Here is a 25,111-nt window from a genome sequence, read left to right on the forward strand (position 1 = left end):
CTATTGTGTAGAGCGCACCTGACAATCACGCTACATCTACTCAGAATAGCGGGCTGAATGCATCAGGTTGTGTGCTAATTTCTCAGTCAGACAAGAATGTTTCAACTAAATAAAACAACTGGCCAGCTAAAGGAAGTAAGTTCTGGGACTGGGATCACACTCATACCACTTCATATTTTGTTACATAATTGCTGATCCTATTTGGGAAAACTCAAGGGCCACCTACAGTAGATGTCTCACGCACACAAAGAGATTCCTGTTCTGATGAAAACCATAAAATGTGTCTGTATCTTTTTTTTTTTACGCTGATTCGTTAGATTTGATTCTTGGTGACCTGCACAAAGATTAATACACCATAACTATGGTTGGGGTTATGAGTAATATGAGTAAAAGTAGAAAAGTGTAAATTAAACAAATTAAATTAAACAAAAATGTGCGTTGTGCTTATTCAGATCCCCATTGTCTAATATACAATTTTGTCTTAAGATCTGAAAACATTCAGTGTGACAAATATGCAGTAATAGAGGAAATCCAAAATGGGGGAAAATACACTTTTAGGCCACAGTACCAGGTTATGCTACAAACAGATACAAATTAGCAGATATTGTCAATAGGACACTGTTGCTATTGTTGGCCTTTACCTTGTGTTTTGTTTACTATTTTATTTTCATGCACAGTACCTTGCTCAGAACTTGACCGAAAACATTGTCCACCCCTTGTCTATCAAGAAATATTTTTTAAAACGGCTTGATAAGGATTATGATGGTAAATGATGATTGGTAGGATACTGGGTAATCATGTTCATTATTTTTACTTGCAGTGCAAAGAAAGACAAAAGGCAAGCCGCAAAGAGAAGAAATCAAAAACATCTGCTATGAACTCCCTGAATTCTACCCTCTCTCTAAATACAACTTTTGTGCATCCCCAGTTTTTTTTCATCAGTGGTTTGAATAACATGCCCCATGCCAAATACTACTATGTTTTCCTGTGCTTTGTTTTTGTGGTCACTGTGTTGGGGAACTCCTTTGTCATGTTCAGTATATACATAGAGCGCAGTTTTCACACCCCAAAGTATATGGCCGTGTTTAATTTGGTTGTAGCTGACTTAGGTGAAAGCACTGCTTTTATTCCAAATTTTATTGCAATGTTCCTTTTCGATTCACAATACATCTCCTTTGACGCTTGCTTGGCCAACATGTTTTTTGTGTTTTTCTTTGCCAGTTTGCAGTCTTTCACTCTGACCGTTTTGGCCTACGATAGATTGGTGGCAATATGCTTGCCACTGAGATACCATGCCATCATCACAATGCAAGCGATGGCAGTGATATTAACAGTGGTGTGGGCATATGATTCAGTCTTACTGATTTTAATGGTGTCTTTGATTACCAGGTTGTCCTTTTGTAAATCCATTGTGGTAAAAAGCCACTTCTGTGATCATGGACCCATATACAATTTGGCCTGCAATGACAATTATATCAATCATATGCTGGCAATTATTAACATAGTATTATTACTTTATGTACCCTTTATTTTGACTGTACTATCATATGTATTTATTGCTGGTGCAGTGTTTAAAATAGCTTCATGGGAAGGGAGATTTAAAGCCATTAAGACTTGTTCTGCACACCTAATGCTGGTGGCTTTATATTATCTTCCAATCATGGGCGTCTACATTGCTGCACTAACTTTAAATCTTCCGCCTAATGTCAGGATCATGAGTACATCATTTGCAAAGGCTATAACCCCCATGATGAACCCAATAATTTATGTGCTGAATACAGAAGAGTTTAAGGAATTCTTAAAAAAACTTTTCAAAAGAAAAATAAATAACCACAATGGGAAAGAAAATATTAAAATAAAGGAATGAATTGATATTACAGGAACTCTTATTACTGTATTACAAACCCTGCAATCTGTGATTACAAAGGTAGAGGCATGGGATATGAATTCCTTAACCTCTGTTAAATACAGAAAAAAATCTTCAGTTTCCAGTTTTTAGTCTGCTAAGTCTTGGTTCATTCGATGGAATACGTTTCAAATGTATTCAATTATTTATTTTTTAAGCTTAATGTTTAAAGTGGGATTAATTATAAAATGTTACTTACGGCAATATTGATTCACTTTGAATTTTTGATTCTATTCTTGTGGTTATGAATAATGTAGTTTGATGCACATGCGATTTGCTTAATAAATTACTTATTATTTAATTGCAGTACCTATATTCAACATATGGATACATGTTATTTTTTACATATGGGAAACATATGTTCTGAATGTATTTTAAGAATATAGTAGTCTTTTATTTTTTAAAACTCAAGGCAAGCAATAATTAATACCATCTGTATTTAATGTTTCAGTGTCTCTTTTGAAACAGCAAATAAAGTGAAGGAAATAAATGGGAATACTACTGTATAAATGGGCTCCTAATTGGAGACAGTGCTGGTAAGAATTGAGAGAGCAAAGTAAATAACCAGTATTGTGTAAAGTTTAAGTAAAAAAGAAAATCATAAAAAAACAAACACATGTACAACAACCTAATTAGGGGCCTACTGATTCACATCAGTCTTTAATTTGATTCGCTAAATTTTGCCCCCTCGTTTTAGGTAATTGTTTGTAATAAAGCACAATAAGCACAAATGTGAACATTTTTATTCTTAATGGCATACTTTCCTATTTCAGACATAAATGTGGCTTAAGAGGGTAAATTAATGTCTGGGACCAGATGCTGACCTCCCCAATCTGTCAGACCCTCAGTTCAATTAAATAATCAAAGGTCATATTATTTTACTCAAGGTCATGACATGAGGCAAGGGTTCTGTCTCAGTCCAATATTGTCCAATCTATATCAGTACATCACTGAACTGGCAGAACAGCTGGCTGAATATTCAGCTGCCCTTGGCATCACACTTTTTGATGCAGAGGTCAAACTGGGCAATAGAGCCTAATTTTAAGAAACCTAAAATAATGATTTTGCAAAAAAGGTGAAGACATCACAGGGAAACAAATTCCAGTTCAGTTTAAACACACAGTAAAATGTCCAGTGTTAATTTACACTCTTACAGATAACATTTGGTCCCACTCTGGAGTAGAATTCACGTAGAGTTGAATTAACACTGGATATTTTACTGTGCAAAAACCAAATAGAGCACACCCAAACTGACACCTTTTTTAAAACTGACTGTATCTCCATCAGGAAGGTTTGATTTTTTGATCAACAGTAGGAGTTGACAATACATATTTATGTATATTATTCACTTCATTCGGAGGGCTACAGACAGAGATGGAGTCCTTTACTTTGCTAAAGAGTATAATGGCAGTGCATCATCTCAGATTCTACCTGTAATCCCATTGTTCCAATCCAGTTCCAGAATCACTTACTCTGATATCCTGAAATTACTTGTTAATTGACTTACGGAAATTGGGGATCTGATTTGGGTCCCTAAGCTTGTCGATTTTACCAACAACCAAAGAAATTGTCCTGACAGAGTAAATGTAGTTAATGAGTTCCCCAGGTTCATTTCCATGGCAATCACACAGAGCAAGATGTACAAAAGGAGAGTGAATGCTCCTCTACTGTAAACATGAAACCAGGCTGGACAAACTGGAGAAAACGTTTTTTAACCTCATTCTCTGCTAAGGTGATTGTGGTGAGTAAGGACTAAGGATTCTTCCCCTTTTGAAGTCATATTATTTGTCAGATTACCATTTTTCATAATTGGATCATTTGTTTCAGAGCTTAGATCTGAAAATGTATACCCTTACTCACCTTTAACTTTGGAGATGTTTACCAACTATTTATTTCTTATTTTTATTATTATTATTTTAAATTAGTATTTACATGGTTAGAGTCAAATCAAATGTCCTAGCACCTATGTCCTAGCACTTACCTCTGTGCATCATATATAGTATAGCATAATTCATGATGTGTTCTGGCGGGGCTGTCTTCAACTAAAGAAAACTGCGTGTAACTGGCATTTAAAAAAAATTAAAGAACACCTTTATGCCGTATGCTTTTAAAAGCCCATTCTTCAAAGCCAGAAACATAGCAACAACATTGCAATAAAAAAAGACAAAATTTTGTTTGTTCAGAAAACGTTAAATAAATGAACATCAATACAGGTATAAACAAGTAAAGAAAAACACAGATAAATGGAGAGGCAGTGAATTGTTTTTAGACCTGCTAAAAGTAGTAACTGCGCGAATCCGATCATATTGCAGAGTGCGCCTGATAATTACTGTACTTCTACTCAGAACAGTGGGTTGCCTTAGGTCGTGCGCGAACGTCAGAGTCGGACAGGAATGGTTCAACTAAACAATCGACTGACCGCCTAAAGGGAGTAAGTGGAATCACATTCATATTTTGTTGTATGTGTTACATAATTGCAGATCCTATTTAGGAAAAATCAAGGGCCACCTAGATGTCGCATGCATGCAAAATGATTCCAAATCTTACGAAAACCATGACATTTAATTTCTTTGCACTGATTGTTACATTTGATTCTTGGGAAGCTGCTGAAATAATAATAAACCATGATTATGCTGAGGTTTTGTGTAATATGTGTAGCCTACTGTTTACTGTGGCACCAAAGCTGTTAGAAATACAGACAATGCAATTTTACAGTGCCTGAAAGTGCACACTGGCAAGTACAGAGGAGTTAACATAAGTACAGACTGTGTGTAACCATTAAATACATCAGAATTGCATGTAGTTGGTTTTACGGTGATCGTTTTTACTGACATGTTTCGTTAGCTATTTTATTTTCATGCTTGGTACAAAGCTCAGTATTTGAATGAAAACGCTGGTCTCCCGTTGTTTATGGCAAAAAAGGAGATTTTAAAAACTGCTTGATAATAAATGTGACGGTTAAAACAATTATAGGACATGACGTAGGTTTGTTCATGCAATCTTAAGCGTATTCAGAATTCGAAAATAAATCACCTGCATTAGTTGTAATTGAGTTATTCAGTCGATATGTCCTTTTTTTATTTTTTATTTTTTTACTTACAGGACAAAGAAAAACAAAAGTAAAGCAACAAAGAGAAGAAAAATTAAACACATCTGCTATGAGCTCCCTGAATTTCACCATCTCTCTGAATACAAGTTTTGTGCGTCCCCCGTTTTTTTTCATCAATGGTTTGAATAACATGCGCCATGTGAAGTACTACTATATTTTCCTGTGCTTTGTTTTTGTGGTCACTGTTTTGGGGAACTCCTTTGTAATGTTCAGTATATACACTGAGCGCAGTTTTCACACCCCAAAGTATATGGCCGTTTTTAATTTGGCTCTAGCAGACTTGGGGGAAAGCACTGCTCTCATTCCAAATGTAATTGCAACGTTTCTTTTCAATTCCCAATACATCTCCTTTGACGCATGCTTGGCCAACATGTTTTTTGTGTTGTTCTTTACCTGTTTGCAGTCTCTCAGTCTTACCCTTATGGCCTATGATAGATTGGTGGCTATATACTTGCCATTGAGATACCATGCCATCATCACTATGCAAGCCATGACTGTATTATTAACACTGGCGTGGACATATAATTCATTTTTAATTATTTTATTGGTGGCTTCAATTACTAGGTTGTCCTTTTGTAACTCAATCGTGGTAAAAAGCTACTTCTGTGATCATGGGGCCATATATAGTTTGGCATGCAATGACAGGTCTATGAATTCTATGATAACAAGAGTTCATATCATATTATGGATTTGTGTACCCTTTCTTTTGATTGTACTGTCTTATTTTTTTATTGCTGGTGCGCTGTCTAAAATAGCTTCATGGGAAGGGCGATTTAAAGCCATTAAGACTTGTTCTGCACACCTAATGCTGGTGTCTTTATATTTTCTTCCAATAATAGGCATCTTGATTGTTTCACTAACTTCAACCCTTCAGCCTAATGTCAGGATATTTAATTTGTCAATTGCAAAGACCCTTACACCCTTGCTGAACCCAATAATTTATGTGCTGAACACAGATGAGGTTAGGGAATTCTCAAAAAAACTTTTCAAAACAAAAATCAAAAAACAAAAAAAAAATGCAACATAAATAAAAAAATCTCAAATTCATAAATAAAAAAAACAAATTCATATTACAGGACTGTTGCTTTTCACTATATCACAAACTGCAGTCTGTAAAACCAGAGTTGGAGGCAGTAGTTAAAATTCCTTAGCCTCTATGAAAATGTTTGCAAGTGTTAAGGAATTCTAATTTTCAAAACCAATGATCATCAGTTGCTAAGTCTGCTAAGTTGGTTAATTTATTTTGTGAAACCTTACGTTTCAAGTTTATTAAATTCTTTTTGTTTTTGTTTTACTGCTTAATGTTAAACGTGTGATGAATTACAAATATCAACATTTATTTTGCCTAAAAAAACATTTAGTGATGCTACATAAAATTAACTGCCAAGAGCCAGACCCTTTACAGTACTAGTCTTCAATGGAGACATGTTACTTTTTACATGTGGGTAAAGATTCGCTGCACTTCAAAGCCCCGCAGCCCCAAGAGTTGGACCCAGAGAACAGTCCCCAGAGCCAGCTGATGGTGAAGCCTACTAACCAAGCACACAGCAGCACTGCTTCAATCCAACACAACTAGGGTTGAGTATCGTTTAGATTTTATTGATTCTGAACACCATTCTGATTCTGCTTATGGAATGCTGGTTCCAATTCTTGTCATATTGCGTATGAAAAGAAACCAAAATGTGTTGCATGCAAAACCACCTTTATTATCAGCCGACTTAGGCTGCTATAAAAAATAAATTGTCATTTTGGTAATGACGTCAAATAGAGACAGCGCATAACACGTCACACAATGGAGACCACGTCCACAGCGGGGGAAAAATCTGTTCCGCTCCATAGACTTATTATTGGCAGTCAGCGGATTATCAAGATTATAAAAATGCTGAAACCTCCATGTGGAGAGCTGTACAAAAGACAAGGACAAGAACTCAGATGTGAGGTTTTCTGTGCCTCCATGGAAAAAGCTGCTTTAAACACACATTATTACGATAGCGGCTTTTAACTAACGTTAACATTACTTAAATTCAGCTGTCATAGGAAATAACTTTAGTTAAAAGCATCTCATGTTATGTGACATGTAAGGTAATGTTGCTAGCTATGCAGTAACACATTAACGTTACCATTTTTGAGACAGCCTCTTGGCTACATGGAAGTCAAAGCCTAAGTAGCCTACATACCAGGGACAAAATGGCTAATTTGCTACACAAAGAGCAGCTTGATTCAGGACCCCAGAATGTTCTGGCTTTCCTCTCCACTTAAAAATTACTTGACAATCCACTGACTGCCAATACTAACTATATGGAGCACAATGGACTGTTTTCCCCCCATCGTGGGGGTGTGGCCTATTAGGGGCGCGTGGATGACAGAAGTGTAGCAGGCCCTGGCAGTTGATTAGAATTATTTGCACTTATTTATCATAATGTGTGGGATCCACTAAAAGGAGGGCGACCATAAGCTTAGTTACTTCTGAGCTGCACTCAATCAGCAGGTGAGTGCACTTTAGCTAATAGAGTGTTGCAGCAATGATGTCTTTTTGTAGGCCAACCCAGATGTTTCAGGCAGAGTTACAATGTTTTTTTTTTCCCATAGGGATTTCGTTTACTGCAGAAGGAGAAAGAAGGTCTATGGTTAACGACGTATGGATAAGAGAATTTCACGTTTTGTTCAACAAGATAAATTATATCCATTAATATCTTTAATGTGAATTTCGAAGCCGTTATGTGCTTTTAAAAAGTCAGTTGCTAAGTTGCAAGTTGCTATAGTGAAACTACAATGTTGCTGTAGTTCCGATATAGCAACTGTGAAAGTAAATTACTATTTTGTAAATGAGACATCCAGTTTCGTATGTGTGGTTGATTACTTGTGGACAGTTACGTTGTAACATGGTGGGTTGGGGGGTGTTAAATGGTCACTGTGTCACAGTACACTATTGTCAAAAGCGGTATTGAAAAGCGGGTTTGTAGGCACAATAGCCTATATCTGGGACAATATTACATTACATTTTACATTACAGGCATTTAGCAGACGCTCTTATCCAGAGCGACTTACACAACTTTTACATAGCATTTTACATTGTATCCATGTATACAGCTGGATATAAACTGAAGCAATTCCAGTTAAGTACCTTGCTCAAGGGTACAACGGCAGTGTCCTTACCTGGGAATTGAACCTGCGACTTTTCGGTTACAAGCAAGAGAATGGCCAGACTGGTTCGAGCTGATAGAAAGGCAACAGTAACTCAAATAACCACCCGTTACAGCCGAGGTATGCAGAAGAGCATCTCTGAACGCATCTCTAATGAAGTGGCCGGTGAGTGTGTGTATATATATATATATATATATATATATATATATATGTGTGTGTATATATATATATATCCTGTACTTAATAGGTGTGCAGACATGTTTGTGAATTAATATCCCGGTAAAACCACCTACTTTGCAGAATGGCAACTTTTGTAGCTTACAAAAGCTTGATTTCACAGTATGACAGAAAAAACGAAATTCAGGGAAAAATTTTAATTGACAGTAGGAGTTGACAATGCTTATTTATGTATATTTTTCACTTTATTCAGAGGGCTACAGACAGAGATGGAGTCCTTTACTTTGCTAAAGAGTATAATGGCAGTGCATCATCTCAGATTTTACCTGTAATCCCATTGTTCCGATCCAGTTCCAGAATCACTTGCTCTGATATCCTGAAATTACTTGTTAATTGACTTACGGAAATTGGGGATCTGATTTGGGTCCCTAAGCTTGTCGATTTTACCAACAACCAAAGAAATTGTCCTGACAGAGTAAATGTAGTTAATGAGTTCCCCAGGTTCATTTCCATGGCAATCACACAGAGCAAGATGTACAAAAGGAGAGTGATTGCTCCTCTACTGTAAACATGAAACCAAGCTGGACAAACTGGAGAAAACGTTTTTTAAACCTTATTCTCTGCTAAGGTGATTGTGGTGAGTAAGGACTAAGGATTCTTCCCCTTTTGAAGTCATATTATTTGTCAGATTACCATTTTTCATAATTGTATCATTTGTTTCAGAGCTTAGATCTGAAAATGTATACCCTTACTCACATTTAACTTTGGAGATGTTTACCAACTATTTATTTCTTATTTATTTATTTATTTATTTTTAAATTAGTATTTACATGGTTAGAGTCAAATCAAATGTCCTAGCACCTATGTCCTAGCACTTACCTCTGTGCATCATATATGGTATAGTCTAATTCATGATGTGTTCTGGCGGGGCTGTCTTCAACTAAAGAAAACTGGGTGTAACTGGCATTTTTTAAAATTAAAGAACACTTTTATGCCGTATGCTTTTAAAAGCCCTTTCGGCAAAAACCAGAAAAACAATATCGCTATAAATACGCTTTTAAAAGCCCATTCTTCAAAGCCAGAAACATAGCAACAACATTGCAATAAATAACATAAATTACAAAAATGTTGTTTGTTCAAAAAGCGTTACATAAATGAACATCAATACAGGTATAAACAAGTAAAGAAAAACACAGATAAATGGGGAGGCAGTGAATTGTTTTTAGACCTGCTAAAAGTAGTAACTGCGCGAATCCGATCATATTGCAGAGTGCGCCTGACAATTCCTGTACTTCTACTCAGAACAGTGGGTTGCCTTAGGTCGTGCGCGAACGTCAGAGTCGGAAAGGAATGGTTCAACTAAACAATCGACTGACCGCCTAAAGGAAGTAAGTGGAATCACATTCATATCACTTCATATTTTGTTGTATGTGTTACATAATTACAGATCCTATTTAGGAAAAATCAAGGGCCACCTAGATGTCGCATGCATGCAAAATGATTCCAAATCTTATGAAAACGATGACATTTAATTTCTTTGCACTGATTGTTACATTTGATTCTTGGTAAGCTGCTGAAATAATAATAAACCATGATTATGGTGAGGTTATGTGTAATGTAAAAAGGTTGACTGTGGCGCCAAAGCTGTTAGAAATGCAGACAATGCAATTTTACAGTGCCTGAAAGTGCACACTGGCAAGTACAGAGGAGTTAACATAAGTACAGACTGTGGGTGACCATTATATACATCAGAATTACATGTAGTTGGTTTTATGGTGATCGTTTTTACTGACATGTTTTGTTGGCTATCTTATTTGCATGCTTGGTACCAAGCCCAGTATTTGAATGAAAACGGTGGCCTCCCATTGTTCATGGCAAGAAAAGAGATTTTAAAAACTGCTTGATAATAAATGTGACGGTTAAAACAATTATAGGACATGACGTAGTTTTGTTCACGTAATCTTAAATCTGTTTTCAGAATTTGAAAATAAATCACCAGCATTGATTGTAATTGAATTATTCAGTCGATTTGTCCGTTTTTTTTTTTATTTTTTTATTTTTATTTTTTTACTTACAGGACAAAGAAAAGCAAAAGTAAAGCAATAAATAGAAGAATTAAACACATCTGCTATGAACTCCCTGAATTCCACCCTCCCTCTAAATACAACTTTTGTGAGTCCCCCATTTTTTTTCCTTACTGGTTTGAATAACATGCGCCATGCCAAATACTACTATGTTTTCCTGTCCTTTATTTTTGTGGTCTCTGTTTTGGGAAACTCCTTTGTCATGTTTATTATATACACAGAACGCAGTTTTCACACACCAAAGTATATGGCTGTTTTCAATTTGGCTGTAGCTGACTTGGGTGAAAGTACTGCTCTTATTCCAAATTTAATTGCAATGTTTCTTTTTGATTCACAATACATCTCCTTTGACGCTTGCATGGCAAACATGTTTTTTGTGTTTTTCTTTACCTGTTTGCAGTCTCTCAGTCTTACCCTTATGGCCTATGATAGATTGGTGGCAATATGCTTGCCACTGAGATACCATGCCGTCATCACAATGCAAGCGATGGCTGTGATATTAACAGTGGTGTGGGCATATGATTCAGTTTTAATTATTTTAATGGTGGCTTTGATTACCAGATTGTCTTTTTGTAAATCCATTGTGGTAAAAAGCTACTTTTGTCGAGATGAGTCCATATATAGTTTGGCATGTAGTGACAATTCTATGAATCATGTGATATCAAGACTTAATGTGACATTATTTGTTTATATACCCTTTCTTTTGATTGTACTGTCTTATTTTTTTATTGCTGGTGCACTGTCTAAAATAGCTTCATGGGAAGGGCGATTTAAAGCCATTAAGACTTGTTCTGCACACCTAATGCTGGTGTCTTTACATTACCTTCCAGTAATAGGCATGTACATTACGTCACTAACTTCAACTTTTAAATCTGAAGCGAGTATAATGAATTTGTCAAGTGTAAAGGCCGTTACCCCCATGCTGAACCCAATCATTTACGTGCTGAACACAGAAGAGGTTAGGGTATTCTCTAAAAAACTTCTAAAAAACAAAAAAAAAAAAAAACAAAACTGCAACAGAAATAAAAAAAAACTAAAAAATGGAACAAATTCATATTACAAGACTTTTGCTTTTAACTGTATCACAAACTGCGATCTGTGAAACCAGAGGTGGAGGCAGCAGTTACAATTAGCCTTAGCCTCTATGGAAATGGTTGCAAATGTTAAGAAATTCTCAAAAAATAATTTTCCAAACCAAGAATCAACCGTTTTTAGTCTGCTATGTCGGTTAATTTGTTTTGTGGAACCTTACGTTTTAAGTTAATTTAATTATTATTAGTTTTTACTGCTAATGTTAAAAGCGTGATGAATTATACATGTTGCGTCTATTGATCATTCACAAATGATTCCCTTTTGAATTTCTGCATTCTGTTCTTGTGTTGCTTGTTCAACATTCAATTTGCTTAAATAATTTAACGTAGCATCACTAAAATGTTAACTGCCAACGGTCAGAACCTTTACAGTACTAGTCTTCAATGGAGACATTTTACTTTTTACGTATGGGTAAAGTACTTTCTCTTCAAATATTTTAGAAACTTGAGGCAATCAATGGTAAATTCCATGTTCATTTAATGTTTCAGTTCAAAACAGAGTCTGTCTTGCAACAACAAAGATAATGGTCAAATATTGTTTGTTTCCTGTCATGAGTTTCCACCCACTTGTAATACATGTCTCATTTGTTAAGAGTTTCTAAAGAAATTAAAACCAAGGTTCTGATAGAGCAACAATTGATTTCTACATGAGTCAAACCTTATTAGTGATAACTGATGACACACTCAATGAATTCCTACCTAATATAGTGATGACTAGTGGATGGCTCAATTAGCAACACTGTTGTTCATGAAGAATCCTTATAGGTGTTCCTTCCTGTTTCCCAGGAGGATCCCTTTGCCGAAACCCTGCACAATTGAGATCAGTGGTCATGGTTCACGTAGGAACCAAGACAGGCAAATTAGGGCTAGGTTTAAATTAGACAAAAATGGACTACAAAATACGATTAAGACTTGCATGATCAAACTGCAGTGTGATAAGCTGAATAATGTGAGCTATTATTGATTCAATTACTCTATGTAAATGTTAAATAAAATTCCAAGGATAACCTGGCAAATAGAATTCAGTGCAGTAATTAGTTCTGCATGGGGGCAACATTAGGCAGGATTACTTTATGGGAGGAACACAACTGGAATGTGCTCAATTTGAAAAAGACCTGGGAGCAATGTTTGATCAAAGCCTTTCAAGTTTAAGGCACAGTGTGCTGTAGCAATAAAAAAAAGGCAAACAGGATGCCACAATATAGCCAAACGTATTGAGTATAAATCCAAGGAAGTTATACTTATTTCATGCAATACATTTGTTAAACCACACTTGGAGTATTGTATGCAGTTGTGGGGACCATACTACAAGAAAGATATAGAGACTCTGGAAAGGGTTCCTAAGAAGAGCAACAAAACTGATTCCTAACAAAGAGTACGTAAACTTTTGACCCAGTGAAAATCTGATATAGTACATAAAAGCTGAAATAAATCTGTCTCTTACCTATTATTTTGAAATGACCTCTTATGGAAATAAAGTACAGACCCTAATAGACTTAATACATGAAATGTATGGTAACATGAAAAGTGCAAAATTGAGTTTGAATGTCTTTAGCCTGGGTGAATGTAAACTTTTGGCCTCAACTGTATAGGTGGTCACTGCATGACAGAGGAGGAAGAAACAGAAATGCACTTTTTCCTCCATTGTGAGAATTTTGCCTGCCTGTGGGAAACATTCCAAGATCACATCATAAATATATTGCCTGAATTTGCCACCTAAACCCTGAAAAAACATTTAAAAACAAACTCTCGACGCATTTCAGCATTAAGCTTTTTTTTTCTGTTTGACTCCCTGACGAAAGCTTGATGCTGAAATTTTATTTATTTATTTATTTATTTTTCATTTTTATTTAACCTTTATTTACCCAGGGTAGGTTCGCTGAGCACGGATGCTCTTTTGCAGAAACGCCCTGCTTCACACTCATACACATTCACACCTGGGAGCTGCCCAGTACAATCACAATCCTCTATTGTTGGCCACTGAGCAGCTCCACTGGAGGGAGAGAACATTTTTTTAGCCAATTAAATCAGGGGATGATTAGGTGGCAAGTTTTTGCGAGAGCCAGGACACCAGGGAACCCCCTACTATTTGCGAATAGTGTCATGGGATCTTTAATGACCACAGTGAGTCAGGACCTCAGTTTTAACGTCTCATCCGAAAGATGGCATCTCCTAAAGCACAGTGTCCCTGTCACTGCACTGAGGCACTGGGGTTTATTTGACCAGAGGGAAGATTGCCCCCTGCTGGCCCACCAACACCACTTCCAGCAGAAACTCAGTATTCCCTGGTGGTCTCCAATCCAAGTACTAACCAAATCCACACTTAACATCAGCCAGTCGGCAGGAGCAGAGTTTGTGGTGGTATGGTACTGAAATGCGTTGAGTTTGTTTTTAAAAGGTTTAATATGGCCAACCATGAAAATAAAGGCATTTTAATTGTTAAAAAGAGATGCCTTGGAGTTTTCTTTGATTTGATGTCCTTAGATCCATCCAAGACACCTCAAACAAACTCAATTTGAGTCCAGATAGCGCTCATACAAACATTTTTTGAGTATTTATACAGTATGTGTTTAGACCAATAGTATGTCTTTGTGTTTAGCCTGCCTGTTTTATCCCTCAAAGCATTACAGAAAGCCATTATTCATTGAAGTCTCAATATTAAATTAATAGCTTCAGTAGCAACAAATGCCTCAGGAGCAAGGAGTTCTGGAAACCACTGGTGAATAATTATTTTGCTGGAGGGATTGTAGTTGAAACAGAGCCAAACTAACTAACAAAAGTGTTTCGGGGAGCGCAGTTAAAGCTGTAAATGTAATAATGTTTGCAGTATACACTATGTTTAAGTGGACGATCCTTTTTTATTATTCCTTATTCAGAATTTAGCCAGTTGATTAAGACAAAGGCTGCAGGAATTAAGCCTGCCGAACCTTTGGAGACTTCAGTTAAAAATGCTTTTATTATAAATATAAATGAAAGTGTTTCCCTCTCAACACAGCTGGGCATGTTCAAACTACTTTTCATTTACATGTTTTAAATCCAGGCCACACTGTCAAGGCTGTCTGATTTCATGTGCCACCGAGTGTACAATACATTATTTTCCATTGACCATAGGTACCTTAATTAAATCTGCATCCCAACAGTCTGTTTCTCTGAGGGTCAGCTGAAACAATTTAACATTTTGATCCTGTTTGGGTGCAAAGCTTTGTTGTACATGATTTGTCACAGGTCAGGTCACTAAAGCTGCAAATCTGTGAGTGATTGGTCTAGTGATAGGGAATTAGCTACAAACCAGTTTTCCTCGCGTTCCTCATCTCTGCAACGGACAAACAAAAGGCCTTAAGATCTTTGGAGTCTACATACTTGCAGCAATCCTAATATGTGCGTGTATACAGCAGCAAAGGGGCGTCCAGCTCCATATTAATGCCCATGGTTTTGGAATGAGATGTTCAACAGTACATATGGGCATGATGTTCAGGTGTCCACCTACTTTTGGAAATGTAGTGTGTGTATATATATATATATATATATATATATATATCTACACACACACACACACACACACACACTCTTTCAAACACTCCCCTCCGGCAGGAGGCTGCGGTCCATCAGGACCAAAACCTCACGACACAACAGTTTTTTCCCGACTGCAGCTGGCCTCATCAACAAGGCCCGGGACCCCCACTGACACTGTCTGTTATCCTGACCCCCACGGACACCAAACAGACAGCACCTGTACTTATAACACTTTATCCCCTTGCACTATTGTTTATTGTTTACTGTTTACCGTTTGCACTATGTTTATGTTATGTTTTTATTGCACTATGTTTATTTTATTTATCTTATTTTATGTTCACTGTTATGCACCACCTGACCAAAACAAATTCCTCGTATGTGTAAACCTACTTGGCAATAAAACCTGATTCTGATTCTGATTCTGATTCTGATATATACACACTGTATTTACATCAATATGGGGTGATCCGTGTATGAATTACATCCCTCTTTATACATAGTGTCCCCCATTTTAGGGGAGAAAAAGTAATTGGACAAAGCAAAACATAATCAAACATACATAATCTGCTATAAAGTCATCATATTCAGTATATGCACAAATATCTCTCAACTAAAGTCTTGTAAATTGTATTTTAAATGAATGTGCAGTGAATACATATTTTCTGTTTGCACAAATACTTTTTGTATGAAAAACCAAAAAATATGTTTCTAATTTCCACATGTATGTTTTTCAATAAGACATGCTCAAATGTACTATTGGCCTATGAAGTGTTGAATCTGCATTTGCGGATCAAAAGACACGCGTGCGTACAGTGACATAAGTTTGAGAGTTTCCTTCTTTATTTTTTTTATTTTGAGACTTTCCTCTCGCAGTCTGTGCGCTCAAATCCACACAAAAATATACAAAAATATACTGTACAAAAATATACACTAGAGGTCTGCACGGGCTTGAAATTTAAGACCAAACCCAGCTCATATCCGGGACCTTGAGACCTGACCTGAACAAGCCCGACTGGTACTGCCAAATTTGAAAACTGAACCCAATGCGAAACCGAAATCGCTTAGAGATGCGGTTTTACAATGCTTTGTTCAGCTGCTATGGGCTTGAGTTATAGAAATAATTATCATACTGCAATTGGTAACATTTGATTTCCATATGGAATTGTAAACAGTGTCTACACAGCTTACCAAGGCATGGTGGCCCATGGTTAGCAGTGTAGCACTGTACACATCCAGTTTTTGTCAGCTGGCTTACCAGACCTGTTTACGGCCATCGGAGCTAGTTTACTAGTAGCTCACTGGTAGCGTATTTGCATGTAAGACCGTTGGACGAGTGAGAAGTATAGATGCAAATCCCCCCCTTGGACTCAGGCAACCCTCTAACTTATTACACTGGCTTGCTGGCTAACTGATAATTGCCTTAAAAATGAAAACTATTGCTTTTGCAACTGTATAATCTTTGCAGGAAACCCAAAGATTATGTGTGAAATGATAAATCCATTCTCTATCATTTGACATACAAACCCCACGTAATATTGTTTCATGACGTTCACATTTTGATGATACCCCTGCCTAAAACAACAATCTTCAAACCTGAAACAGTTGTCTACCTTCATTAAAAGAATGTGCAAACAGCAACATGAAAGAACTTACGGTATTCCACAAGGATCAGTACTAGGACCAGTACTCTTCTCGCTATATATGCTACCACTTGGCAATATTATCCGGGCACATGGCGTAGAGTTCCACTGTTATGCGGACGATACCCAGATTTATATTTCAATGAAACCTGGCGAAGCACTGCCGCTTTCACGGTTAGAGGTCTGTATTGTAGATATCAAGGTTGGGATGCTTTCAAATTTTCTGCTCCTAAATTCAGACAAGACTGAAATGTTGGTTTTAGGTCCCAAAATATTAAGGGAGAAATTGTCTACTCTCACCTTAAACTGTGATAGTTGTTTGGCTGAACCTAATATGGTCGTTAAAGACCTTGGTGTCACCATTGATCCTGATCTATCTTTTGACACCCATATAAAAAACACATCCAGAATTGCCTTCTTTCAGCTGCGCAACATAGCTAAAATTAGACATTTCCTGTCAGTCGAGGATGCTGAAAAATTGATCCATGCATTTGTTACGTCTAGGTTAGACTACTGTAACGCCCTGCTTTCTGGCTGCCCTAATAACTCGTTAAAGAGTCTCCAGCTTGTGCAGAATGCAGCTGCTCGTATCCTGAGCAGAACTAAGAAGTATGAGCACATTACACCAGTACTACCGTCGCTTCACTGGCTACCCATTAAGTATAGGATAGACTTCAAGGTTTTGCTCCTGACTTTTAAAGCTCTGCATGGACGTGCACCTGTGTACATATCGAACCTGCTCCTACCTTATAAGCCCACAAGGTCACTCCGATCTCAAGACGCAGGCTACTTGGTAGTCCCAAGAATTTCCAAGAACCTAAAAGGTGGTAGGGCTTTCTCCTACAGGGCCCCACTACTGTGGAACCAGCTTCCATTATTTATAAAGGAGTCAGACACAGTCTCAATATTTAAATCTAGATTAAAAACGCACCTCTATGCTCAAGCTTACAATCAGTTATAGTCCGGAGACAGGGTGCGAGAAGCCTGTAGTCATAGAGCTTTCTAGGTGGCAATCCTTTCCTTACTGTCACCTGTCAATCAGCTGTGACCCGACTTTACATGGGCTGGCTCTTGATAGGCGGGTATGGTTGTCTACCCCTCATGACTGCAAGGGCTCTCCATCCCTGTCCTAGTAGATATGCAGCCATATTCTACTCCTGGCGGCGTCCCACAATACATACCACTGGCACTTACTCACGGTCTGCTATATTGCAAATCCCTTAACTGCTGTTTCCACCCTCTTCCCCACTCTGCCGGCGGGGTTCTTGCCCCAACCCTCGAGAGTGCTTCGAGAGTCGTCTGGTCTCCCCCACCTCTGCGGTCCAACCCCTACTTCGTCATTGCCTCCACCCTGCCCACATCTGCCGCCACCTGCTGTTCCCCATCACCGCCACCTGGCCCCACCCATCATCTGAGCCACATCACTTATCATATCTTCTGCATAAACTGGCTGACATGCTGGTCACCAGTCGGCACCCTGAGCCGACCAGAGGAGGATGGGTTTCCCCCTTGAGCCTGGTTCCTTCCAAGGTTTCTCCCCATCTGCCACAGGGAGTTTTCTGTTCCTTGGCTACTGTTGTGTAGGCTTGTTTCCTGTGTGTGGCTTTTATAGGCTGTCTTGTAAAGCGTATTGTGACAACAAAGCTCAAGGACACTTCGACACGCCCAGGGCGGGGTTTGAACCGGCAACCCTCCGAATGCCAGACAATCGGTCTTACCTCCTGAGCTATGTCGCCCCTTAAATTGTTTGAATCCTTTGGGGTAAAATACTAAAACTTACACTCCAGAAAAGATATATTCATACTTGGTTGTCAAGCTAATTTTTACAAAATGTACAAGTGTATATTTGCAACTTAAAATAAATACCGGTTGTAAAATAGCTACTGTAAATACGTACATAAATACATACAATACTTCATTATCCCCATAGGACATTTTCCTTGCAGTATGTAACATTCACATTACAGAAACAGACATTTATACTAAGAAACATACAATCAGTCACACTACAGAAAGCGGGTGAGGGGGATAAACAAAATAAAAACAGATAAAAATTAGAAATATTTAGGCCTATTAATTACATATCGAATTGTACAAACCTATCCAGACATATGTTTGCCCCATTAATGTACTGTATGCTTCTGGGTCAAATAAAGTTTAGCCAGATAAGTACAATTGTAACAATGTAAAATGATAAAAATCGTATTTGTTGATCACAATCTTCGAAACAATAAGCACGAAACCATCCAGACCCACAGCGCACCTGTACAAAGTGTCATGAGTAAACCTTGGCTAACTATATAGCTAGCTAGCTATGGCATGTCCTCAGCTCTGTAACGTTATTTGTTGTCCTCCGTGTGTCCATACATCTGTATCAGTGGTACGTGCTAACTAGGTTAACTAAAGTAGGTGAAACGCTAACATGTTAGGGTTAGCTAAAGTAATGATAGGCGATAAAGCTGTGCTTAAAAATCTTGTGCCGTTCGAAGCGGTGATTTTGGGAGATGCACCTGCGCATGCGTCCTACTAAACGAAGCACCACCTGCAGATGTGTCTTACCGAACATCCTTCTCAGGTCGTCCATGAGTGACTGACCACAATTTGTCATGCATAGCTCACAGTGGCAGGCAGTCCTGCGCACCGTGGGAAAAATATAACAATCTTAATAATAATGCTAATAATAATCATCATAATCATAATAATAATAATGAATTTTACTTATGATATGCTTCTCATACACCCAAAACAATGGATGCAGACAATTTTTCAAACATAATGTTGTCATTTAAAAAATGTTTTTGGCGTAACACAGCTGAATTGCTTATTATTTCCACTATTAATGATTGATCCCATTTATTGTTTTTTTTTTTTTACTAATTATTTGTATACTCTGCTATCCTCAAATTAAATTGTACTTGTTCACGAAATTAGGCAATATGGAATCACAGTCTGGTAACTAATCTTGTTTTCTCTACAAAAAAAAAAAGATTCTGTATTGACAGAGTTACTGGAGTTAATGAGTTCCCCAGGTTGATCACCATGGCGCATGTACCGAAAACCCCAGAGCAAGATGTATAAAAGGAGAATCAATGTCCCCCTACTGTAAATATGAAACCAGGCTGAACAAACTGGAGGACACCTTTTTACTCATTATCGGCTCAGGTGATTGTGGTGGGTAATTACTAAGCATTCTTCCTCTTTTGAGATGGTAATATTTCTCAGGTTACCTTTTTTACACAGCAAAATTACAAGAAGCTGGTGTTATGAAGGAGATGGATTTCACCTTGGAGAAAGTTTAATAAATTGTGAAACTAGTTTTTCAAAAGTGCACGGACATAATTTCTCTGACACAGTTTACTTAGCCAATTTCCATGCCGTGATACAAATGGATAGTAATTGGCAGATATTGTTTGTTGGACATTAGACTATTTTATTTGCATGCTCAGTACTCAACCTAAAAAGCCAGCCTCCCTTTGGTAAATGGACTGCATTTATATAGCACTTTTATCCAAAGCACTTTACAATTGGTGCCTCTCGTTCACCAGAGCAGTTAGGGGTTAGGTGTCTTGCTCAGGGACGCTTCGACACGCCCAGGGCGGGGATCGAACTGGCAATCCTCCGACTGCTATACAACCGCTCTTACCTCCTGACCTATGTCGCCCCGTACCTTTGTCTATGGAAAGAAAGCTTATTTAAATAAACTTCATGATAAATAATGTGATGGCAAATAATGATTTGTAGGATCCTACGTAGGTAATCATGTTCATGTAATCTTAAATGTTTTCAGAAATTAAAAAAGAAATCAACTGCATTAAACTGAATTGCGTTATTCAGTTGGTATGTTTTTCTTCACTTACAGGGCAAGAAAAACTAAAGTAAAGCAACAAAGAGAAGAAATCAGACCCTGAAATGAGCTCCCTGAATTCCACCCTCTCTCTAAATACAACTTTTGTGCGTCCCCCCTTCTTTTTCATCACTGGTTTTCATAACATGCCCCATGCCAAATACTACTATATTTTCCTGTGCTCTGTTTTTGTGGTCTCTCTGTTGGGAAACTCCTTTGTCATGTTTATTATATACACAGAGCGCAGTTTTCACACCCAAAAGTATTTGGCCATTTTTAATTTGGTCGTAGCTGACTTAGGCGAAAGCACTGCTCTCATTCCAAATGTAATTGCATTGTTTCTTTTTGATTCACAATACATCTCCTTTGACGCTTGCTTGGCCAACATGTTTTTTGTGTTTTTATTTGCCAGTTTACAGTCTCTCACTCTTACCGTTCTAGCCTATGATAGATTGGTGGCAATATGCTCGCCACTGAGATACCATGCCATCATCACAATGCAAGCAATGGCTGTGATGTTAACAGTGGTGTGGGCATATGATTCAGTTTTAATTATTTTAATGGTGGCTTTGATTACCAGATTGTCTTTTTGTAAATCCATTGTGGTAAAAAGCTACTTTTGTCGACATGAGTCCATATATAGTTTGGCATGCAATGACAATTTTATCAATCATGTAATATCAAGATTTAATGTGACATTATTTGTTTATATACCCTTTCTTTTGATTGTACTGTCTTATTTTTTTATTGCTGGTGCACTGTCTAAAATAGCTTCATGGGAAGGGCGATTTAAAGCCATTAAGACTTGTTCTGCACACCTAATGCTGGTGTCTTTACATTACCTTCCAGTAATAGGCGCACACATTACGTTACTAACTTCAACCCTTAAATCTGATGTGAGTATAATGATTTTGTCAATTGTAAAGGCCGTTACCCCCATGATGAACCCAATCATTTACGTGCTGAACACAGAAGAGGTTAGGGTATTCTCTAAAAAACTTCTAAAAAAAAAAAAAAAACTGCAACAGAAATAAAAAAAAACTAAAAAATGGAACTAATTCATATTACAAGACTTTTGCTTTTACCTGTATCACAAACTGCAGTCTGTGAAACCAGAGGTGGAGGCAGCAGTTACAATTCCTTAGCCTCTATGGAAATGGTTGCAAATGTTAAGAAATTCTCAAAATATAATTTTCAAAACCAAGAATCGTCAGTTTTTAGTCTGCTAAGGGACATTAGGCAGGATTACTTTATGGGAGGAACACAAATGGAATGTGCTCAATTTGAAAAAGACCTGGGAGCAATGTTTGATCAAAGCCTTTCAAGTTTTAGGCACAGTGTGCTGTAGCAATAAAAAAAGGCAAACAGGATGCCACAATATAGCCAAAAGTATTGAGTATAAATCCAAGGAAGTTATACTTATTTCATGCAATACATTTGCTAGACCACACTTGGAGTATTGTATGCAGTTGTGGGGACCATACTACAAGAAAGATATAGAGACTCTGGAAAAGGTTCCTAAGAAGAGCAACAAAACTGATTCCTAACAAAGTGTACGTAAACTTTTGACCCAGTGAAAATCTGATATAGTACATGAAAGCTGAAATAAATCTGTCTCTTACCTATTATTTTGAAATGACCTCTTATGGAAATAAAGTACATACCCTAATAGACTTAATACATGAAATGTATGGTAACATGAAAAGTGCAGAGTTGTGAAAAATTGAGTTTGAATGTCTTTAGCCTAGGTGAATGTAAAGTTTTGGTCCCAACTGTATAGGTGGTCATTGCATGACAGAGGAGGAAGAAACAGAAATGCACTTTCTCCTCCATTCTGAGAATTTTGCCTGCCTGTGGGAAACATTCCAAGATCACATCATAAATATATTGCCTGAATTTGCCACCTAAACCCTGAAAAAACATTTAAAAACAAACTCTCGACGCATTTCAGCATCAAGCTTTTTTTTTTTGTTTGACTCCCTGATGAAAGCTTGATGCTGAAATTTTATTTATTTATTTATTTATTATTTTTATTTAACCTTTATTTACCCAGGGTAGGTTCGCTGAGCACGGATGCTCTTTTGCAGAAACGCCCTGGGGTTTATTTGACCAGATTGCCCTCTGCTGGCCCACCAACACCACTTCCAGCAGAAACTCAGTATTCCCTGGTGGTCTCCAATCCAAGTACTAACCAAATCCACACTTGCTTAGCTTCAGCCAGTCGGCAGGAGCAGAGTGCGTGGTGGTATGGCTGCTGGCAAATGCGTCGGAGTTTGTTTTTAAAGGTTTAATATGACCAAGCCATGAAAATAAAGGCATTTTAATTGTTAAAAAGAGAGTGCCTTGGAGTTTTCTTTGATTTTGATGTCTATACATATCCCATCCAAAGAGCACCTCAAACAAACTCAATTTGAGTCCAGGAAGCGCTCCTACCCAAACATTTTTTGAGTATTTATACAGTATGTGTTTAGACCTATAGTATGTCTGTGTGTTTACGCCTTCTCTGTTTTATCCCTCAAGAGCATTACAGCAAGCCATTATTCAATTGAAACCTCAATATTAAATTAATAGCTCAGTAGGACACAAATGCCCAGGGAGCAAGCTGAGTTCTGAAACCACTGGTGAATAATTATTATTTGCTGGAGGGATTTGTATGTTGAAACAGAGGCCAAACTAACAAACAATAAAGTGTTTCAGGAGGAGCCAGCAGTTTTTAAAGCTGTAAATGTAATAATAATGTTTGCAGTATACACTATGTTTAAGTGGACTGATCCTTATTTTATTATTGCCTTATTCAGAATTTTAGCCAGTTGGTTCTAAGACAAAAGGCTGCAGGAATTAAGCCTGCCGAAACCTTTTGGAGACTTCAGTTAAAAATGCTTTTTATTATAAATATAAAATGAAAGTGTTTTTTCCCTCTTCACAAACACAGCTGGGCATGTTTCTAAACTAACTTTTCATTTACATATCACATACGTTTATAAATCCAGGCCACACTGTCAAAGGCTGTCCTGATTTCAGTGTGACACATCCAGGTGTACAATACATATCCCAATTTCTGTCCATGTGACCATAGGTACCCTATGTTAAATCTGCTTCCACACTACAGTCTGTTTATCTGAGGGTCAGCTGAAACAATTTAACATTTTGATCCTGTTTGGGTGCAAAGCTTTGTTGTACATGATTGGTCACAGGTCAGGTCACTAAAGCTGCAAATCTGTAAATGACTGTTCTAGTGATAGGGAATTAGCTATAAACCAGTTTTCCTGGCGTTCCTCATCTCTGCAACGGAAAAACAAAAGGCCTTAAGATCTTTGGAGTCTACATACTTGTAAGTTTTTGTGTTTGTGTACACAGACTGTACGATTGCCTCCTAATTGCATGTTTACAGTAACTATTACAAGCCTTGACAGCATAGTTCTCATAGGTGTAATTACTTGAGAAGGATGTCCCCTTGGACCAAGCCAAGCCTTCATTAGCAGCTCTCAATTAAGAGCTTCACACCTGAGCTGGAGAATTGTGTCTGACAGATGAGTGGATCATGATGGCTGGGGGTCTCTCTGGGCAGCAGTAAAATTATGATGTCATTGCAGAGGGACAAAGGACATGCTCAAATGTAATATTGTCCTATGAAGCGTTGAATCTGCATTTGCGGAACAAAAGACACGCGTGCGTTCAGTGACATAAGTTTGAGAGTTTCCTTTTTTATTTTTTTTATTTTGAGACTTTCCTCTCGCAGTCTGTGCGCTCCAATCCACACAAAAATATACTTATCCACACTAGAGTTCTGCACGGGCTTGAAATTTAAGACCGAACCCGGCTCATATCCGGGACCTTGAGACCTGACCCGACCAAGCCCGACTGGTACTGCCAAATTTGAAAACCAAACCCAATGCAAAACCGAAACCGCTTAGAGATGTGGTTTTACAATGCTTTGTTCAGCTGCTATGGACTTGAGTTATAGCAATAATTATCATACTGCAATTGGTAATATTTTATTTCCATATGGAATTGTAAACAGTGTCTACACAGCTTACCAAGGCATGGTGGCCCATGGTTAGCAGTGTAGCACTGTACACATCCAGTTTTTGTCAGCTGGCTTACCAGACCCGTTTACTTTAGGCTACATTTCTCATTAGTGCCTTCGTTGCCCGCAAAGTTTCTGCTATTTTCTTTGACGGTATCTTTAAGTTCAGTGGACTCAGTCTTCTTGCTATCATAGGTCAAAACAGCATTGAAATCACTACACTGCATGTGACCAGTGAGCTTTTCATCTGTTGTCACGAGGTCACAAGGTCAAATTATTTTGACAACGAAGCCATTCCTGACTTATTGGAATTTTAACAATTTGACGTTCTCACAATCCACTGCGAAGTTAAACATGGTCTAGAGTGCGCTTGTGCAAAACAAGTTAAAATAAGTTTATTTATTCAAATAAAAATGCATTTACAACATAAAATAATAATTCATTTTCACTTAATATAAAACAAACCCAAAACCAAACCGAACTTTTTCCTGCCAATTACATCATCACAAATTCTCTAAGCCCACAAAGAATATGTCACCCCATTGGACATTTAGCTACATCAGCCAATAAAAACAT

The 25,111-nt window shown here is 37.6% G+C and overlaps 6 protein-coding genes across 7 annotated transcripts in view; 4 read left to right on the forward strand and 2 right to left on the reverse strand.

Annotated features, from left to right (window-relative positions):
- Positions 1 to 25,111, reverse strand: part of LOC135236186 (olfactory receptor 52E8-like) — a 126,073-nt gene that overhangs the window by 15,436 nt on the left and 85,526 nt on the right. The window lies entirely within an intron of this gene.
- The window catches only part of LOC135236188 (olfactory receptor 52E8-like), a 121,212-nt gene that overhangs the window by 10,562 nt on the left and 85,539 nt on the right, over positions 1 to 25,111 (reverse strand). The gene's annotated exons all lie outside the window — the stretch shown is intronic.
- LOC135236712 (olfactory receptor 1F1-like) lies at positions 655 to 2,369 on the forward strand. The gene has a single exon (XM_064303209.1). It carries the CDS (start codon positions 770 to 772, stop codon positions 1,865 to 1,867), a length of 1,098 nt encoding a protein of 365 aa, XP_064159279.1. The 5' UTR covers positions 655 to 769; the 3' UTR covers positions 1,868 to 2,369.
- On the forward strand, positions 3,316 to 8,207 carry LOC135236538 (olfactory receptor 1-like). Of its 2 annotated transcripts, XM_064302994.1 has the most exons (3): positions 3,316 to 3,647; positions 4,252 to 4,337; positions 5,009 to 8,207. In XM_064302994.1, the coding sequence occupies exon 3, from the start codon at positions 5,065 to 5,067 to the stop codon at positions 6,040 to 6,042; it is 978 nt and encodes a 325-aa protein (XP_064159064.1). In that variant the 5' UTR covers positions 3,316 to 3,647; positions 4,252 to 4,337; positions 5,009 to 5,064; the 3' UTR covers positions 6,043 to 8,207. The 2 variants fall into 2 exon arrangements, with proteins under 2 accessions (XP_064159064.1, XP_064159065.1); XM_064302995.1 differs by lacking the exon at positions 3,316 to 3,647 and having other exon boundaries at positions 4,166 to 4,337.
- On the forward strand, positions 8,200 to 11,522 carry LOC135236678 (olfactory receptor 1E16-like). The gene is made up of 2 exons (XM_064303163.1): positions 8,200 to 9,724; positions 10,414 to 11,522. The coding sequence occupies exon 2, from the start codon at positions 10,467 to 10,469 to the stop codon at positions 11,520 to 11,522; it is 1,056 nt and encodes a 351-aa protein (XP_064159233.1). The 5' UTR covers positions 8,200 to 9,724; positions 10,414 to 10,466.
- Positions 20,529 to 21,542, forward strand: LOC135236679 (olfactory receptor 51A4-like). The gene has a single exon (XM_064303164.1). The coding sequence runs from the start codon at positions 20,574 to 20,576 to the stop codon at positions 21,540 to 21,542; it is 969 nt and encodes a 322-aa protein (XP_064159234.1). The 5' UTR covers positions 20,529 to 20,573.

This window comes from Anguilla rostrata, chromosome 12 (genome assembly GCF_018555375.3).
Source record: "Anguilla rostrata isolate EN2019 chromosome 12, ASM1855537v3, whole genome shotgun sequence".
Classification (NCBI taxonomy): Eukaryota; Metazoa; Chordata; class Actinopteri; order Anguilliformes; family Anguillidae; genus Anguilla; species Anguilla rostrata.

What these genes read in the sequence shown, in the direction of transcription:
- LOC135236712 (XM_064303209.1), top strand. Translation starts at nt 770, where the DNA reads ATGATGATTGGTAGGATACTGGGTAATCATGTTCATTATTTTTACTTG.
- LOC135236538 (XM_064302994.1), top strand. Translation starts at nt 5,065, where the DNA reads ATGAGCTCCCTGAATTTCACCATCTCTCTGAATACAAGTTTTGTGCGT.
- LOC135236678 (XM_064303163.1), top strand. Translation starts at nt 10,467, where the DNA reads ATGAACTCCCTGAATTCCACCCTCCCTCTAAATACAACTTTTGTGAGT.
- LOC135236679 (XM_064303164.1), top strand. Translation starts at nt 20,574, where the DNA reads ATGAGCTCCCTGAATTCCACCCTCTCTCTAAATACAACTTTTGTGCGT.